This window comes from Lathyrus oleraceus, chromosome 2 (genome assembly GCF_024323335.1).
Source record: "Lathyrus oleraceus cultivar Zhongwan6 chromosome 2, CAAS_Psat_ZW6_1.0, whole genome shotgun sequence".
Taxonomy (NCBI): Eukaryota; Viridiplantae; Streptophyta; class Magnoliopsida; order Fabales; family Fabaceae; genus Lathyrus; species Lathyrus oleraceus.
Window position 1 is genome coordinate 332,392,933 of NC_066580.1, and position 19,243 is coordinate 332,412,175.

At 32.9% G+C, this 19,243-nt stretch overlaps 2 protein-coding genes and 1 pseudogene across 16 annotated transcripts; 1 reads left to right on the forward strand and 2 right to left on the reverse strand.

Moving 5' to 3' along the window:
- Positions 1 to 700: 700 nt before the first annotated feature.
- LOC127123086 (uncharacterized) lies at positions 701 to 1,639 on the reverse strand (annotated as a pseudogene).
- An 11,755-nt stretch (positions 1,640 to 13,394) lies between these two features.
- Positions 13,395 to 16,398, forward strand: LOC127119362 (probable serine/threonine-protein kinase PBL28). Its single transcript, XM_051049591.1, has 7 exons — positions 13,395 to 13,823; positions 13,926 to 14,113; positions 14,296 to 14,494; positions 14,581 to 14,744; positions 14,826 to 14,930; positions 15,649 to 15,771; positions 16,052 to 16,398. The coding sequence occupies exons 1-7, from the start codon at positions 13,754 to 13,756 to the stop codon at positions 16,286 to 16,288; spliced, it is 1,086 nt and encodes a 361-aa protein (XP_050905548.1). The 5' UTR covers positions 13,395 to 13,753; the 3' UTR covers positions 16,289 to 16,398.
- Positions 14,161 to 19,243, reverse strand: LOC127119363 (uncharacterized). Of its 15 annotated transcripts, none has more exons than XR_007802779.1 (6): positions 18,410 to 19,243; positions 17,198 to 17,466; positions 16,963 to 17,017; positions 16,801 to 16,849; positions 15,290 to 15,478; positions 14,161 to 14,475 (listed from the first exon to the last, which is right to left on the reverse strand). XR_007802779.1 is itself a non-coding variant. In XM_051049592.1 (2 exons), the coding sequence occupies exons 1-2, from the start codon at positions 19,033 to 19,035 to the stop codon at positions 17,208 to 17,210; spliced, it is 885 nt and encodes a 294-aa protein (XP_050905549.1). In that variant the 5' UTR covers positions 19,036 to 19,243; the 3' UTR covers positions 17,064 to 17,207. The 15 variants fall into 15 exon arrangements, 1 of the variants encoding a protein (XP_050905549.1); XR_007802777.1 differs by having other exon boundaries at positions 16,963 to 16,993; positions 17,167 to 17,466; XR_007802773.1 differs by lacking the exon at positions 16,963 to 17,017.

The window sequence follows — 19,243 nt, forward strand, 5'->3', positions numbered from 1 at the left end:
TTATCAAATTATAAGAATTAAAATTGAATGGTGTATTTTTTTCACTAGAGAGAATTCATGTCCGTAAATTAATGATGTTTTGGATAATTCGATAAAATTTTAAATTGAAGACAATTTATTACATAAATTTAAGTCTAATCAATGAACATGTAAATATTGGTGTTTTTTTGTTTAAATGCTTCATTTGCATAGTTTTTTACAAAAGATGAAAAAAAATCAATTAATATATGATTAAAGTAAACATCTCAACAAATTTTGTTATAACTTGCATTATAAAACTTTGGATTAGGATATGTACGAAGAAGTTTATAGACATTTCATAATCTTCAACAATAACATAAAAATGAGTTAATGGTGATAACTAGAGTGCGTTAATAGGACAATTTTAAAACATGAAAAGAATAGACCGCCTGGGGAGTTTTCAAAAGTACATTTGATGGAAAATGGAAGTAGGTAATAACTACAATATTAAATGTAAATGTTATATTTCATTACATTATCGGACATGTGCAAGGCACGAGTCTGATTCAAATTTGTATATATTTGATTAAGATTATTGTAATAGTAGATAAAAATATATTAACTATGTATAAAAAAAAAATTACATGTGCTTTCATGAGATTCACATTGTTTATGTCACACATTTTGAAAAACTTCTTTGTACATTATATTTGATATCGAATTAGTATGTCGACTATCTTCATTCGTTATCAACAACTTTAATCCTCCTAATGAAGTGACTCTTGAAATTTCCATATATAATTGACAACAGATGAAGAAATATAAATCCAACATTATTTAGTGATTGACCTTGACTTCTATTAATTGTCATTATAAAAGAAACAACCAATCAAAATTGTCTTCGCTAAAATTTGAAAGAAATTTGGATATCGAGTGGTGTCAAGGACAACTTAGGTATAAAGACCTTATCTTCAATATTACTTTCTAATATAACATTTCCTTCAATAACATATTTTCCCATCTTGGTGATTATCAGTCGAGTTTCATTGCACAATAACATTACTAGTACCCCAACTTTAATTTTTAACTTGTGGTTTGGGATTCCATAAATATTAATGGTTTTCAAGAATTTTGGTGTGTGAATGGCATCGACTACATCAATCTCTGTATTGAATGAATATAGATTATCCTAACTCAAATATGTTTTTTCTTTGCCCGAAAATAAATCCAACACATAATCATTAATCATATCAAAGTTGGTATTTTTTTGAGCCAATATAGCCCTACTTTGTAAAAAATATATCCCGTTAATATTATCTAAAATAGAAGAATATGTGCTTTCAACCATTGTCGCAATATGAGTGTTATTTGTTGTATTAAGCAAGTCTTGTGGGATATCAAGTGTAATATCAACGTCATTAGAATCTCCAATTGAACCATCGTCAATACCCAAAACCCAATCAGAAAATTGCTTTAGCTCATCATTATCTGAATTTGATTGACCACTTAGAAGTCTCATATTCTTGTTAAATGCAAGAACTTCATATGAATCACATAAGTATGATGAGTTTATTGTAGCGTGCAAAACTTCCTGACTAGTTCCTTTTGGTATAACGGGTAGAATTTTCCTAAAATCACCATCGAACACCACAACTTTACGACAAAATAGAGTGTTCATATCAGCTTTATCATAAGACTAAAGAATGGGCAAATCTTAAGCAAACATATCACACCCTATTTACGCTTACACTTAAGCACGTCATTCACCTATAGAGCTTCTCATCTCACGTAAACGGGACGCCAAAAACCACTATAAAACACCATCGTTCATGACTTCTCATCTTCATGGGCAAGTCCTAACCACCATACAGCGTAATATACCTATAAAGATCTTTGAGTTCTCATGGCCTTATGGGAAAAACACGCACACATATACTTTTTTTTATCAATACAAGGAGAAATTAATTTTTTTGGATAATGTTGTTTTAAAATTTCAGCTTGTGGTATTAATATTTTAAAAATTGTCTCAAGTCCAAAAAAGACACTTGAAATGTAACTTCAGTTGTATGGCTCCTAAGAAGGTAAGCTGATATAAACCACCATTTTATTATTTAAAATGTAATTTAGATGCATTATTTTATTTTAATCAAGATGTTGTGGGTTTTAGATTATGTTTATTGGATGAGCATGAAGATTTGGTACATATTTAAGTGTTCTACTTGTCAATCAATTCAATTGTCCTTGATAAGGATCCTTTGGACGTCTTTTAAAGGTAAAGTAAATGTAATTTGAAGTGTTTAAAAATGATGAATGAAATAGTATTATGACAGAAAAATAAAATATAGGTTTTGAAGTTAAATATAAGTTACTTTTCAATCTTATTATTGAAGTTATTCTTATTGGCGTGGGATGGAAATTATGTGTTATATTCCTAATGTAGATGGTAAGGTGATTCTTCTAAAAATTTAGAAAGAAGAAGACAATCTCAATAATATTCTTTGTTATCTTACTATCATCTTTGTGTACAAAATAATAATGGCAAGAATTATAAAATAAAAAATAATATATATATATATATATATATATATATATATATATATATATATATATATATATATATATATATATATATATATATATATATATATATATATATATATATATATATATATATATATATATATATATATATATATATATATATATATATATATATATATATATATATATCATGTGTCAACGCAATAACTAAACTTCAACTCATGAAATAGTACTATATCATAAAGTTTATTACATATTTCTTTTGCTAGCAAAATAACTTATTCCATTTTATATGGAATTGTATACTCTTGTGCGTTAAGTAATCATAGAATCATAAATATCTTTTTTGAACCATTCACATTTGTTATTAATGCACATACTAACAAAATACGGATATAGATTTTTTGGGCAATCATCATCTGTCTCACATTTTGAATGTTCTGGAATGAAAAAATAAAATAAAATAATGTTATTAAAACTTGAGAAAAAACTTGTTTACGAACGACAAAGTAAAAAAGAAATCAATACATGATAAAAAAGATAACTTACTATCATCAGCTTCTATTGTAACAAGAAATAAGAAAAGAAATAGAATCACGACACTAACAAACTTGAGTATTCCAACCATAATTTTTCGTTTTGCATGTAAAAAATGGATTATGAATTAATCTTTTTATAGTGCATAAAGTTCATATTATTTTAAATATAGATAAATAATTTTTAACTTTTATGAAAAGGTAAAAACCCTTCATAAAACTGTACTCGTCATTAAATGTTACTCAAGTAGATTATTGTATTATGTTTATTTATTTAATGCACCTAGTAAGGAGGTTGCACAACAAATTTGCTAATCATTAAAACTATTCCTTTTAGTGTTTAATCTTGGTAAAAAGAAAAAAAATTCTTTGGACCATATTTATTTTGAATAATACACCATTGAGGTGAGTTCATATAACTAAACAAGTGGTGTGAATCGTCACATCAATTTTTTAAAAAAAATTTAGAAATAAAAATAATCTTTTTATTGCTAATCATTAAATTTATTCTTTTTAACATTTTCATGATAGTAAAAGGAAATTTTCTCTTTGGACCATAGTAAAGATGTTTGTTTTGAATAATGCATAATTGAGGTGAGATCATATCTCTAAATAAATGGTGCATATCAAAGCATCAATTTTTTTATAGATAAAATTGTTGAATATAAAACTATTTATTTATTTTTATCACATTTTGAAATTAGTGTTGTTGATTTGATCATAATCCTTTAGATTGTGATTGAATTTTAAGATCAACAATACAACATAAATTTCTAAACAATATCGATTGCACACTAGGTGATCGACAAATTGTCTTAATAGATTTTTTTTTATGAATTATCATTGGAAATAGATTACGCTTGTTGCTTTGCATTCAACTGGTTGTGATTAATTATATTTGATCAATTTATTATTCATTATCATACTGTGATTACTATTACGCATATCCAAGCTTTTTTACAGCAGGTTCGGTTAGATGATTTTACTCAAGGATACTTCTGTTTGCTTCCGCGCACCATAAATTTTTCAAAACTATTTTTGTCAAAGTTTTTAACTATTGATCTATTCATCCATCTAGATCTAAGTATGTCGTCTAACATTTTACATGCCAAGTCTGAGGAAGCTTTCATGGTAGAAGATAAAAAAAATTAAAACCATAAGTACTCTCATTCAAGAAAAAGAGAAACTTAGCTCAACCCTTCCAGGTATGGATAAGGAAGTAACTTTGTTAAATTCTAAGCTTGAAATCATGACAAAATTGGTTTCTATGTTGAACAATGGTTCATATATGTTTGATGAAATCTTGAAAGTTGTGGAGAAGTCTAGGAACATGAAGGCTATATAGGGTTTTATTGCAGTTCCATGAACAAAAAGATCAAAATTCTCACTAAAAAGTTTATTTCTCCTTAGAAGAAAATTGAGTTTCTAATGAAGGAAGACATGTCTCACCATCCTACTCAACATGCGTACCCTCATAACAGATGCAACAAGAACTCATGTTAGAAGTGTCACCACTGTGTATGCGTACCCTGATCAATGTCTGAATGTGATCTTCAACAAATCAGGATGCATTGTTTCCAACAAAGATCAAGAATTATTAATGAAAGGATCCAGATCCAAAGACAATGGTTACTTGTAGGTATCTCAAAACAAAATCTAGCCCTTAACTTTTTTGATATCCAAGGTGGATGATACCAAACTATGGCACCATAAATTTGGTCATCTCAACCTCAAGAGTATGAGAAAGATAATATCTGAAGATGCTATCTGGGGATTTCAAAAGCTCAAGATTGAAGATGGGAACATTTATGGAGAATTCCAAATAGGCAAGTAGACCAAGATGTCCCACAAAAAGCTTCAGCATATTGTCACCATAAAAGTTTTGGAGTTAATTCATATGGATCTCATGGGACCTGTGTGTGTTTATGTGTGTGTGTTTGTGTTTGTGTGTGTGTGTGAGTGAATGCACGCGCGTATGTGTGTGTGTGTATGTGTGTGTGTGTGTGGGCATGTGTGTGTGTGTGCGCGTGTGTGTGTATGTGTGTGTGTTTGCGTGTGTGCGTGTGTGCGTGTGTGTGTGTGTGTTTGTGTGTATGTGTGTGTGTGTGGTGTGTGTGTGTGTGTGTATGTGTGGGTGTGTGTGTGTGTGTGTGTGTGTGTGTGTGTGTGTGTGTGTGTGTGTGTGTGTATGTGTGTGTGTGTGTGTGTGTGTGTGTGTGTGTGATTTCTTAAGGTATACTTGGGTCAAATAATTAAAGAAAAAATTGACACTTTTGATGTCTTCAAATAGAAATGTCAATATCTACAAAGATAAAAGGGGAGTGGGATAGGGAGTTAACGTTTTGTGCATCGCCTAACCCTGCTTATGTTGGCGGACTAGGGATAGAAAGCTCTGAGTAGTGGTTAGTGAGTTATTTTGTGATGTATCAGCTATAACGGTTTTGTTAATTCGTCGTGGGATTAAAGTGGTAAGATCATTCATACAAGGCATCAAACATCAACAATAGAGAAATAGGGGATTATAAAACACAACTTGACCGCTTTCGTGATTCTGTTTAATCTCTTATTTACTTTTCGTATTAAAACTCGACCCCCCCTCCATTTTTACTAGTTTTTATACATTGCACATATTTTGCCTTGTTAGAAGCAGTCCATGTGGATTCAATATTTTTATTACTTCATTATTATCGATACACTTTTCTAGAAGTCATCAGGTTTTGATGTAGATCAAAGTTTATACAGAAAAACGATTGCCAGACTTCTCTACCTCATAGCAAGGAGGCCTGACATTACTTTCTTTCTTAGGTATTTATGTTAGATATCAAGCTAAACCCAAGGCTAGTCATCTTACTTAAGTGAATATAATTATGAAGTATATAAATTCGACTTGTGATTATGGTATTCTCTATTCACATGGTACCAAATGAATACTAGTAAGGTGGTGTGCTATTGATTGGGCTGGGAGTGCTGATGATAGAAAGAGTACTCCTGGTGGATGTTTTTTTTTTCTTGGTAACAATTTAATCTCATGGTTTAGAAAGAAGAAAAATTGTGTCTCATTATTAACTATAGAAGTTTAGTACATTATGTCTAGGGAACAGTTGCCCTCAATTGCTCTTGATGAAATAGATGTTGAAAGAGTACAATATCGAACAAGATGTTTTGACATTATTCTGTGACAACTTGAGTGTTATTAATATTTCAAAGAATCTTTTCCAACACAGTAGAACCAAGCATGTTGACATTCTTCATCATTTCATTAGGGAACTTGTGGAAGATAAAATTATAGATCTTGAGCATATAGCAATTGAAAAATATTTAGTTGACATATTCACTAAGGAGTGTTCTTGGTATCTGCATATGTGAGTATCGTACCCAGGAATTGGCTAACGTTTGGGATCTTCCGGCGGTGAGTGATACCTTGTGCCTTGCAGGAAAGACATTTGACTTAAATGATCAAGGACTTCCAAAGTCATGGAAAAGAGAAAATCTGAATCTGGAAGCAAGGGCATTTCTGGTGCTGTTGTTGAACAATATCCGGCCAAGGAGCCACAGCACCACGATCCCTTTGGATGTAGGGTGTTTGTTGTATTACATCATGATCGGAAAATCTGTGGATGTAGCATCAATCATAGCGGGGGAAATGCGCAAGATGGCTATAAGCGGAACAAAATTTGGTGGTAAAGCAGGTGTGCTTGCATACTCGGGGCTGATTATGGGACTTTGCCGATGGGCACATGTTCCCATTCCGGATGAAGTACATTTCTCTATTACTAGTGTGATTAATGATGCTTATCTTAATAGGTTCTGCCAAAGCCAGATGGACAGAACCGAAGGAGCTGGGACTTCGTCCTCGAGACCCCGAGCCCGCCCTACTCCAGTCTTCGACCAGATGGCGTTTGCCAATTATTGCTGTGAGAGCTTTGAGGCCTCCAGGAGGTCTCAATCATTCATCTTTGATGCTATGCAGCAACAATTTCAGAACATTTTCATTGCACCTGAAGCCCGCACATTTCCTTCCCAAGCGGACTATGTTGCTTATGCTAATTGGCCTGAGGACAGGCCAGCTTTTATGGGGGGTGCAGGAGGTGGTGCAAACCATAATGATGAGATGGAGGACGTCCTTGGATCTGTTGATGGTGGCCAAGAGGAGGAAGATTGAGGAATTTTTGAATTTGAGGAGTTTGTGTTTATTTTAAGTTTTCTTTGTATTATTATTGCTTTTGTAAAATTTTGATTGTACTTTTGGGTGGCTCTAGTTCACCAAAACTTTGGTTTGTTAGTTGTTTTGATAATTGCATGAATACTCTTTGAGATTTAAGTGGGTTACAATCAATTTGGTTTACCAACAATTTTTTGTTTAATTGTTCTTACTCTTAAGTCAAGCTTAAAGCAACCAAGAAATGTTCGCAAAGAAAGAAGCATAGGACACTTCGAGTGGTGATGATAAGAATTAGTGTCGGCATTTCAAGGTACACTTTATCGCTTTCTAGACTTAACATGAGTAGTTTGATGGTGTGTGCAAATTCCATATCATAAATTCATTGAAATATATGTCATTTTTGAATCAAGATAGGACTTAACCAATTGTGAGGAAGTTTTCCATTGTACACTAAAATGCGGGAAACCGAGCATTATTTCAACTCATTCTTATCATGCTAAATCATGCATCAATCTATTTTTGTGTGAAAATTTTGAAAATGATAGAGGCATTGTTTGTTATGAGAAAAACTACTTGACCAAAAAGTTTGAATCAACTAACCTTGTGAGGAGTGATCCTTAGTTAACCCCCTTTGAGCTTACCTTAGGATTCATTTGATTGATAAGTGTAAAATCAATTGAAAATTTTGTGAATAAATGAATCCTAATTTCTTTCGTGTCAATTGAACCCTCAAACCGAGTTAATTGCAAATTTTGCCTTTTGCTTATGTCTAAGTAGGGAGCATTATTGAATAAAATTGGTTTTGGAATCTAAAGTTGGGGACAGTAAAAAAAAGAAAAAAAAGTTGATTAGAAACTTGGAGAAGTGAGTTTTTTATGAAAGGGTGAAAGTATGAAAAGAAACAAGAAAAAGAAATCACCCTTGAAACCATAGAGTAAAGAAAAAGAAAAGAAAGAAAAAACAAAGTAAATGCTCATGGTTGTGTGGATGTGAAAAGAAAAAGAAAAGAAAAAAGACGGGTATCAAAGAAATGGAAATTGTATAAAGTTGAATGTTTGGGAATGCTCCCTTAAGATAGGCATTTTTGTTAAATTCTCTTAATCATATCCTTTCTTATAACCCAAGCCACATTACAACCCTTGAAAGACCTCTTGATTCTCATTTTTCACATGATTTGGTATTTGCTTTGATGACCGCATGATTTGAGTTGTTGTTGATTTAATTGCTTGGATGAGTGAAAGTAACCCTTCATGTTATTCATCATTATTATGATGTATGTGTAAGTTTGATTCAATTTTGACATACATGGTTTTGAATTCCTTGGTATGATTTTTGCACTCAACCATTTCTCTTATTCATGTTTTGTCTAGAATTGAGATAGGTGGATTGAGAAAGTGCCAAACACTTTTGAACCATTTGAATGTCCTTGGTTAATCCTTGTTTCAATCTTTTGTGTCATTGCTTTGGTTGTGATGGTGGAAACTTTTGTTTAGGGACAAACAAAATGCTAAGTTGGGGAGAGTTGTTAGGGACCAATTAGTACTACTTTTTATATAATTTTATTGGTCCCTTTTACCAATTTTTGATGTAATTACACACTTTTATTCTCACTATTTTGTATAAATGCAATTAGGTTTAATTTATTTTGTTTTGAGTTGTTATTTCACATATTTGTTAGTTTTGTAGAATTTTTGGACAAGAGAGCTTTGGAATGCATAATCATAATTTGGAAGAAATGTTGAATGCAGTTTGGAGGCCTAATTTTGAAGAATACCACTTGGAAGACTATTTGGATGAAGCTTGCAAGTCAAGGAAGCTGAAGTAGCTTCAGTTCGCGCCGCGAACTTCCTTCACGACGCGAAGCTTGCGAATCCAGCAAGCTGTTTTGGCCAAGTATGCTGTTTTCAAGGCCAGTTGTGTTTTGCCATTTCTGTGTCTGTTTTAGGGGGCTTTCCAGCTTTAGATGAAAATGTGCATTTTAGGAAAGGTCAACCCTTTTTAGAAAACAGAATGGAAATTGTTCATTCATTCATTGATAACTTGATATTTTGTAAGAGAAAAACAGAGTTTTATTCTCCATTGCCTTTTGCTTTCCAACATGATGATGAGGAGCTAAACCCCATTTTGTCAAGATTTGAGGTAGTAGCTATTCTTATTTGCTTATGTATTCCATTTAACTCTTATATATGATAAAAGATTGTTGATGTATTGAATGATAGTTTTGCCCTAAGTTGAATATGAGATTTGAGTAGTTGTTGAAAGAGATTATTTAAGTCTTGACATAAAATATATTTTCAAGTAGTGAATAAGTTGTAGAAATAGATTTATTCACTACTCTTCTTTTGTATCAACCATTAAAGATTGCTATATTGATAGTTAGGTGGAGAAATCGTCTAAAGATTAATATAGTGATTATCATAATATCATTTAGACATAAATGATATTGAGAGGATACTTGAACATCATCAATAATCTTGAATCTATATAGTTTTCATAAGGAATCATAAGCAATTTGAATAGTGAACTCCAATCTTGCCAAGCCTTTTACATTTGATTAAAACCATTTTATTGCTTTAGTGATATTTTACTCAAAAGATAACTTTTCAAACAAAACAACTTGGTTACTTAATAAACTTATAACAATTTGGATTATAGAACGGCGGTAATAACAACCAATCTCTGTGGATACGATATTAAAATATTTTCCGAAAATATACTTTTCAACAACAAGATATTTGGATATTCTTATGCAACATGTGGGATAAGATGTTCGAGCATGCGTGCAACATCTTCGCCCGTCTGCAGACCATGATTTGTTCGTGACTAGTATGTGTTTCTATTATTTTCAGAGCGAGATTCTCGTTGCTTTAAAAAATTATTAGCAATCTATTAATGAGATTTGTTTGAAATATTTAATAATATATATCAAATATAATTTTATGGTGATTTAAATTCAAATCAAATATTTTTGGTGGATGCTTTTGAAAAAAAATCTTAACAAAATCTCCTTCGAATCTGTTGATCTCAAATCAAATACCCATTGGAGAAAAGTCCAGCAGGTGCATTGTTATTTAAAGAGACTCAAACCTAACGTTTGAAGGATGTGCAAGTATTGAAGATCTTTGTGCTAGGATTTCTATTTTGAGTCTTTTGTTTGTATTGTTGTTTATGCACCACTCTAGCGTCTGCATTCTTATCCAAATGCATAGAATTTGATTTGATAGTTGAGTTGTAATTCAAAAAATCAATATTTGGTTTGTTGTATTGAGCACTAAGGTTAGTGATTGAGAGAGGGGTCTCATATTTAGGGGGAGTCCTAAGTAGAAATCACGGGTAAAACTAAGATGGGCTTTAAATAAGGGTTGCTCATCTAAGATACTTTGTACTAATTCCTTTGAGAGTCGATTTTTTTTTGGGTTGGAAGCTCCCTATATATAGGTGATGTTGCGTTGAACTAATAATTCTCTTGTGTTCTTTATTTGCCATATGATTTATTATTTATTTTTTTATTATCTGTCAGTTCTATTTTAAGATGTTGAACTTATTGACTTAGACATTTGATCCAACATATGTCCCTTAAGAACAAAATTTCAAACATTAAGCTTATTCTTTGATTGAATAGTGACAACAGATCCATCCTTCTCTATATCATTTTCAAGAGTATGATTTCATGCCTTATTCAAATTTATATATTCATCATTCACTAGGTTATTCACTATGACATTTACGTATTCATCATTATCTATGTCCTTCACACATTCATTAACTGATATAGCTTGTTTGGACTTTTTAGGTGTGTATCTTGTAGATTTTTTAATTTGGAGTTTCTCAACAATCTTGTCTTTCAACTTCCAACATTTATTAATATTATGACCAACACACACTCACACATACACGGACGTGCGCGCGCACACACACAAACAAAAAAGGTAAACTCTCGTATTCAATTCAACAAAGAAAGCATAACCCTCTCATTCCACTAAAATACGATCATGGAGAGTATCTAACATGTTAAGGTCTATCTGCACACACACAAAATAATCACAAGTTCTTTTCTTCTAAACTCGTTAATTGATAAAGGAATGTCAATGTCATAATAAAATACAAATAAAGTAGTTGATTCCCAATACTTTAAGGAAAAATCATGCATTCACAACCACACTTGAGCATGTGAATCTTCAAGTTTTTTAGTTTAAACTCAGACATTCACATAGATAAATGCATGAGCGAGGACTTAACATCTCATATTCCTACCCTCTAAATTTTGTTGAGATCCTCTCATGATTTGATTATAAGTTCAAAATAGTCATGTCCCCAAGGAGTTAAATTCCAATTAGTGATTGGACTCTACAATTTCATGAATGTCACATAATTCTAATGCTTTCAGTAACATGTTACCTTTACTATTGATCAACCTCCCATATAAGTTATGCATGCATAGTTCGAATCATGCTTTGTAAGCCTCTTTAAATATCTTAATTGAGAGACGATTACTTTTTAGACAAAGATTGAAAAAATTAGAAATCGATAATGTCACACATTTTGAAGAGTTTGTACAAAAGATTTCTTTTATGATTGGAGTTGAGATGGAGACATAGAAGTTATTTGAGAAAGAAACCCATTAGTTGGTGGTCGGCACCGGAGGAACCCATGCCAACTAAATTTTCTTTCACCCCCTTGCAGAACATCTCAAAAAATATGGTGTTGTGTGAACACGATATTTCCTTCCTTGGAGCTTGTTTCAACTATACTAACAGTGAAAATGTACCATTTGTCTCACAAACACTGTGTACAAAAATCAAGTTGATTCAACTATTAACAAATTCAAAATCACTGTGTTTTAAGCTGATTAGAGAAAAAACGGGAATCACTAACCCTAACCCTCAAGTTGCTCTAACGAAACAGTGTTCTTAAATATTTCCTTTACAACATTTTTATTTTATAAAAAAATAATAATAATACCAACACTAACATTGAATCGGATGATATACCATGTTTAGAGAACTCTTTTATCGACCAAACACATGCTAAATATATCTGTCATGTGTCTCTTCAATCGAGCTTTGCCAACATAGATTATGGTTTAACTCACACAACATACATGTCTTTCGTTAATGAGATCATAATGCTACGTAAAAATGTGTCGAGACTCTCATCTCATTAGTTGAAAGCCTCTCATCTCATACCACTAAGAAATAATTATCTTGAAAAAAATATTTTACTTTATTGACCAGGAATAAGAATACCTTTCATAAGCATGTCTTTAAATTTCATTATAAAAAGAACATCTCAAAACAAGATATTAGTGTTGGAAGACGAAAAGAATCTAGATTTTTATTAAATGGTATTAGTGTTTAAGCGTAATAAAATGTGTTTAGGCATAAATAAAATAATATTAGTGTTTAAGAAAAGATGTTATTATATTAAGAACAAAAACTTCTAGATAATTAGTCTGTGAGCTTAATAAAATTTGAACCCAATTTAGTGTATGAAATTTTAATTGGAAATGAAATTTATAAATTTTATGAAGAAAACAACTACTATGCTAGCAATAATTATGAAACCATTTAGGGTTAAATTTTAAACTCCTACAACATAAAAAAAAGGAATATTTGATTCTGATTATCTTCATAGCAGGAAATATATCAGGAACACAAAAATGGAAATATTAAGCAACTAAATTTACAGAAGAATTGTTGAGGAATCAAAATAATACAGTACCCTAAGTACACCCAAACTATATTTTTGTAACAAAAAATCCCTGATATCTTTTTTTTTTAAGGTAATTTTAAGTAGAAAAATCCTTCAGTACTTTATAGTAAAGTAAATAATATCAGTGGTTTATATATAGGTAATGGACGATAAAAAAGATATAAATTCTTTTATTTTTCTTACTACTACTAGTGCTAGAAAAAAGAATCGTCAAAAGGTGATGATGAGAGACTTTAATATAAACAATGACGGTTGCACCATCCAAGAGAAAGATTTAGAAATAAGGTAACACAAGAAATTTATAATGAAGAGAACAAATGAAAATGCCATCTCAACAACCATTAATTTTCAATCTGTAAACGGTAAAACGTATAAGAGATGATTAACATGGAGAATGATGCTGCAGTTCCCATTTCCTTGTCAAACTACATACAGCCCCCCAACCATTAAAGTAAGCAATACCTACTTTTCTAATCTTTCTCTTAAGCTTAAAGTACAATATCTCTGTCTCTCTCCATTTGTTGTTGGAAGATGTTTTGTTAAGTATTCTTCTAATCTAACTTCACTTGTTTCATACGTATTCCCCTTATAGAGGATTTTTTCATGCTATCAAAATTACTTTTATATGGGAATAACAGCTCTGAAATTACTTACTTCACACCCATAGTACCAAAAAAGTGTTTACTTGGAAGTTCTATAGGCAACATCTACATGTAGGGTAGTTACTGAGTGTGTAATGAAATTAAACATATCTATTCAATTGTATGTTTCCTATGTTAGAAGTTAAAACCTAACATTTTAATCCTTAAACTGAGAAAAAAAATAGATAGAGAAGCTAATCATGCCATTCGGTTTGGTCTCAGCCTGGAACAAGCGCCGAAGAAGCAAATCTCAAGATCATACCGATCCATGTATTTTCTTTTCCTTCATTTTCTTCTAGTGTTATAACTTTTATGCATTTTATGATGCTATTTCATTGCACAACTAATCTGTAAGATTTATACACTATCCAGGGGTTTACAAACCTGCACAACTTTGGCAACTTGATGATAAAGCACCGCGTCCTACGAAGAGGTTGCATGGATCATCTGTTTATACACTCAAGGAGATGGAAGAGGCAACATGTTCATTCAGTGAAGAAAATCTGCTTGGGAAAGGAGGATTTGGCAAAGTCTACCGAGGCACTTTGCGGTCAGGAGAGGTAATGTGTTCTGCGCGTAAGTTTATATAGCCCTCAAGAATTCATCATGATTTTCAAGGTTTTGTTAACATCAGATGTAGCTTCCAGACAGAAGATTGTCAAGATTTACAAAAATGGTTCAAAATGTGTTAGCTTGATGAAAATAAATACATACTGATACAACAATATGTCTCCCTTTGAAGGTTGTAGCAATCAAGAAAATGGAGCTTCCAGCAATAAAAGAAGCAGAGGGGGAACGTGAATTCCGAGTCGAAGTTGACATTTTGAGCAGACTGAGCCATCCAAATCTTGTTTCCTTGATAGGATATTGTGCTGATGGAAAGCACAGATTCTTAGTATATGAATATATGCTTAATGGGAACCTGCAAGATCATTTGAATGGTTTGTTACTTTGTTATTTTTACCCAAGAACTCTACACAAGTATCAAAATTTCTTACATCAAGCTTCTATTACTCTAAAATTTTAGGAATTGGAGAAAGAAACATTGATTGGCCTCAAAGACTACAGGTGGCACTGGGAGCTGCAAAAGGGCTTGCTTATCTCCATTCAAGTTCTGATGTTGGAATTCCTATTGTTCACAGAGATTTCAAATCTACCAACATTCTCTTAGATGCCAACTATGAAGCTAAGGTATAAATAAAATCGTAGTAATGACTTATTATAATATTTCTAACAATAATATGTAAGAACTATAATTAAGTCTTCATGTAGATATCTGATTTTGGGCTCGCCAAGTTAATGCCAGAAGGACAGGAGACACATGTGACTGCCAGAGTGCTTGGTACCTTTGGTTACTTTGATCCCGAGTATACATCGGTACGCATCTATGTCTATATCCACCCACCCTCCCCAAGAACAAAAAAAAATGCAATTGCTTCAACTTTCAAGATTCGATGTTCAGACCGTTTCTTCTACATTTCTTCATGTTATTCAGTCATAAAGATAAGAAAATAGATTTGCAATATCCAGTATATATAAAATTCTTATGCAATAATTATCACAAGCATGTGGTTTAATCAGCTTCATATTTTCAAACACCATAGATCCACTACTGCTGCAAAAGAGGATAACATTACATGCACAATATACCTAACTTATATTTTAATGTCATGCATACTGTACTTAGTGAGCTAAATCATTTATTGAGCAACAGCAATGCAACACCAACTACTAACCTGTTGTGAATGGCTAAGCCACCATAGAATAAATTAATAACTCAAATTAAGTTAGCAATCCAACATAAACTCATCCAGTAAAAGTTGGCTTAACTTTCAAAATCTGATCTGCATTAAAAGTCTGAAACTGAAATTTTATCCAATTCCAATTAAGTCTTTCAGTTTCCTTTTATTTTACTGGGGTATGACCTGAAAGGAGCATAACTCAATCAAAAAAGGATAAATAGACTTTGTTTATCTATAACCCAAATCAAATGTTAATATGTCTAAATTCTCTTTAACTTTTTATTTTCTTATATCTAGAATCTGTTTACTGCTACATTTGTATTTTCACACTAATTTACTTCATTTGACAACAGACAGGAAAACTCACTCTCCAAAGTGATGTTTATGCTTTTGGTGTTGTTCTTCTGGAGCTTTTGACTGGACGACGAGCTGTAGATCTAAACCAAGGTCCTAATGATCAAAACCTTGTACTACAGGTAAGAAGTGAACACACGCTCATTAACACAAGGCTTCCACAGGGATTCCAAAGCAATAAAGACCATATGTGAGAACTTGAAATTCGCAATTGTGATTTTTCTTCATTTCATAAATTTATACAAAAATAACTCGACATTACTGGTAATTGGTAATTTTCTGGGGTATCTTTCATAGGCCATTCTTGTTCTTGAGAACAGAAGCACATATCCTAAATTCACAAGTTCCAGAATTTAAGACGTGCAGCAGCAAGACTTTAATATATTTTATATTTATATGCAGGTGAGGCACATACTGAATGATCGCAAGAAGCTCCGTAAGGTGATAGATCCGGAGATGGCTCGAAACTCTTACACCATTCAGTCTATAGTCATGTTTGCCAATCTGGCATCAAGATGTGTACGAACTGAAAGTAATGAGCGGCCTTCAATGGCAGATTGTGTAAAAGAGATCCAAATGATTATCTATACAAATTCAAAAGGCTTGGGAATGGTTATGCATAGTTTAAGACTGATCTAATGACACCATAAGTTTAGACGCCAGAATTATGGTGATTTCTTGTTGAAAATAAACAGAGTGAACTATGTTTGGTACTTTTCCATATATATACACCAGACCAATTAATATTAGTATTTTGCACAATTATGTACAAAGATAACTAACTTGATGATCTTACAAGATTAAGAACTAAGTCCACTGCGGGCAAATCTTAAACGAGCCTTTTCTTTTTTAATCTCCAGCCACATTATCACCCGTCCTACTTCTACCCGCACCTCCGACTACTTGAAAGGAGTACCTAAGAGACAGTGACAAGAGTCGACCACCCTTGTCCTACATGTTTTGACCATGAATGGTTCAGTTCGAACGATCAAATGTGCCACATTCAAACTTAAGGACCAATATATAAATCCTTGATGCATAAACAAACCCCTGTTTTGATTGAATTGAAGAAATCCAGAGCCAATTTTATGTATATTTCCCATGCATCTCTAATGTTAGTAGGTTCATCAAAAGAGAACGATGTACCTAACCTGGTAATTTGTGACAAAGGACCAGCTTTACAATCTTTTCATCAGTTATCTGTCAAAGCCAGGAAGTAAAGAAAGAAATTAGAAAACATTCTTTTGTAATTTACCTGCAAAACAGCAGGTCTTTTCCCTACAGGTAAGTGAGTATATAAGGATGCTTGATACCAATCTTCATCCTCCAGTCAAATTATAATCACTGCAATCATCTTTGCTAACATTACTGAAACAAAATCAAAACAAAAAAGAAAGAAAAAAACCCACAAATATAATATAAACTTGATCATGGGAAACATTTTGTGTATAAGATTATGTGCAAGCTTGACATAAATGTGGCCTTTTATCAACAATTAGGGATGATGGAAAAATTACATCAAAATATTAAGCAGTCTTGAACACATACACGTAGTTTTTTATTCATCAGACCATGACACATCTGTTTCTGATGGCGGACTTATGAGGGGAAGTTTCTTGCACATCAAGTGCTTGCGTCTCTGCAGCATCAGCAGAACTAATATACTATCTGTCGTTACAATTTTGTAATCAGCCTTTGTATACATGTTAAATGGAGCTTCATCAATCATTCGGCAATGCAAGTAAACTTCTCCCAATGAACTCATCTGAGAAATCAATTCCTCACTTGCCTTTAGAAGGTGCCATCCAATGCCCCTCCTGAAGGGAATTAATAACCAGAAACACACTCTTAGAAAGTTATTCATCACCCAAACCAAACCAACGAAGCCTTAATCTTTGAAAAATGGAAACTAAACATTCATACCCTGAATATACATTTAGCCAATCAAATTAGTCCCAGAATATGTATTCTGTTGGTCAAATTAGTGTCATGGTTCTTGGCCCTAGAGCTAATTTTACCAAGGAAATGCAAAGTTGAGGAATATGCAAATTAGAGTGAATATGCAAATTGATCCTCGAAATTATGAGTATCAATCAACCTAGTCCAAAAAGTTTGTGAATTGGCAAATACATTGCTGAAATTGTAACGACTCATTCAAAATGGCCGCTCTCTTAACTTCTATTCTTGATGACTGACGTTGCAAACGAATATGTGGCCTTCCACCTAGATTCCACACTATCAGAGATTAAATTGCATATGAAATATATGATAGAAAAATCATTTAGTGTGTTTGAATCCTGAGGTTACAAAAATTTAGTATGCTATGATACTATTGTGTGATCCATGTGGAAGGTTACATGTTCATTTGGCGTGCCATACAGGTTGAAGGTTACATGTTCATTTGGCGTGCCATACAGTTTGAAGGTTACATGTTCATTTGGCGTGCAATGCCATAGGCTCTATAATAGAGGTTAGAGAATGAACTATTTCGTCTTACTCACTACCTACGATGCATGGACGCTGAAACACGACACTGCATTAACACATCGGCACCGATAATAATTTTAAAAAATGAATAAATTACACATAATCACAAGTCGGTGTCAATTTCGGATAAAATATCTAGTTTTATCAATGCTAGCAATTTCAAGCACCAATTTGCCTATTCACTCTTCAAATTAACTATGCATTCTACGGGTAAAATTTACTCTTGCATAATCAAAAAAAAACAAATTGACCCTATAGTGTGTAATTTTTTACCTTCTGAGAGATTTATCCACAGCCATGTTACAAATGTAAGGAGAATCCCTAGGAGGAGTAGGCGAAGGAATCGAAGCATTAGCACCATTTTTATCAAAAGAAATCTCAACAGTCCCCGCCAACTGCATTTCTCCATCTTCCCCATCAACAACCCCTCTATAAAACCCAACCAACGTCGCCATATGCGGCATCGAAGTCCTTCGGTCAACCAAATACCGTTTCACAAGAAACCTCAACACATTGATATACCCTTTCGGAAACATCATCGATTCCGAAAACGAATCCGCGAGTAAACACACAATGGGATCCACTTCGTTGTCTCTCATGACTCGAACCCAAACCGTACCGGATTCGAGTTGCTGTGAGTAGAGGAAGGAGGAGAGGAATTGGAGTTTGTCAAGTTCGTCGTTTGTGAGGAATTTACCTGTTTGAATGATGGGTTCGGTTAGGGTTTGGGATTGGGAATGGGAAGAAGAGGAGAGTTTGAAGTGGGGATTTGGGATTAGGGGTTTTCTATGAGGAAGAGATGAGAATGTAAAACGACGAGTCGTTTTGGTGGTGGTGGTGGTGATGTTGAAGCGGTTTTGAGGGTCTAAGGAGAAGGAAAGTGAAAGAGTTGTAGCCATGGTTATTGAAATGAAGAAAATTGATAGTGGTGGTGAAAGAAAAGATGAATTAGTTATTAACTACATTTAACTGAGTTTGGAAGCAGTGTTCAGCTAAAGGTGTGGACCCAGTGGCCCCACTTGTCTATATGATGCTACATTTTTTTTTAAGTGTAATAACGGATCATGCGCATGCCATCTAGGGGTGGACAACGGTTGGCTACAGACG

Coding starts and splice junctions, on each gene's coding strand:
- LOC127119362 (XM_051049591.1), top strand. CDS start 13,754: ATGCCATTCGGTTTGGTCTCAGCCTGGAACAAGCGCCGAAGAAGCAAA. Junction 14,114..14,295: donor GCACTTTGCGGTCAGGAGAG/GTAATGTGTTCT, acceptor CTCCCTTTGAAG/GTTGTAGCAATCAAGAAAAT. Junction 14,495..14,580: donor CCTGCAAGATCATTTGAATG/GTTTGTTACTTT, acceptor CTAAAATTTTAG/GAATTGGAGAAAGAAACATT.
- LOC127119363 (XM_051049592.1), bottom strand. CDS start 19,035: ATGGCTACAACTCTTTCACTTTCCTTCTCCTTAGACCCTCAAAACCGC. Junction 17,467..18,409: donor GTGGATAAATCTCTCAGAAG/GTAAAAAATTAC, acceptor AATTCCCTTCAG/GAGGGGCATTGGATGGCACC.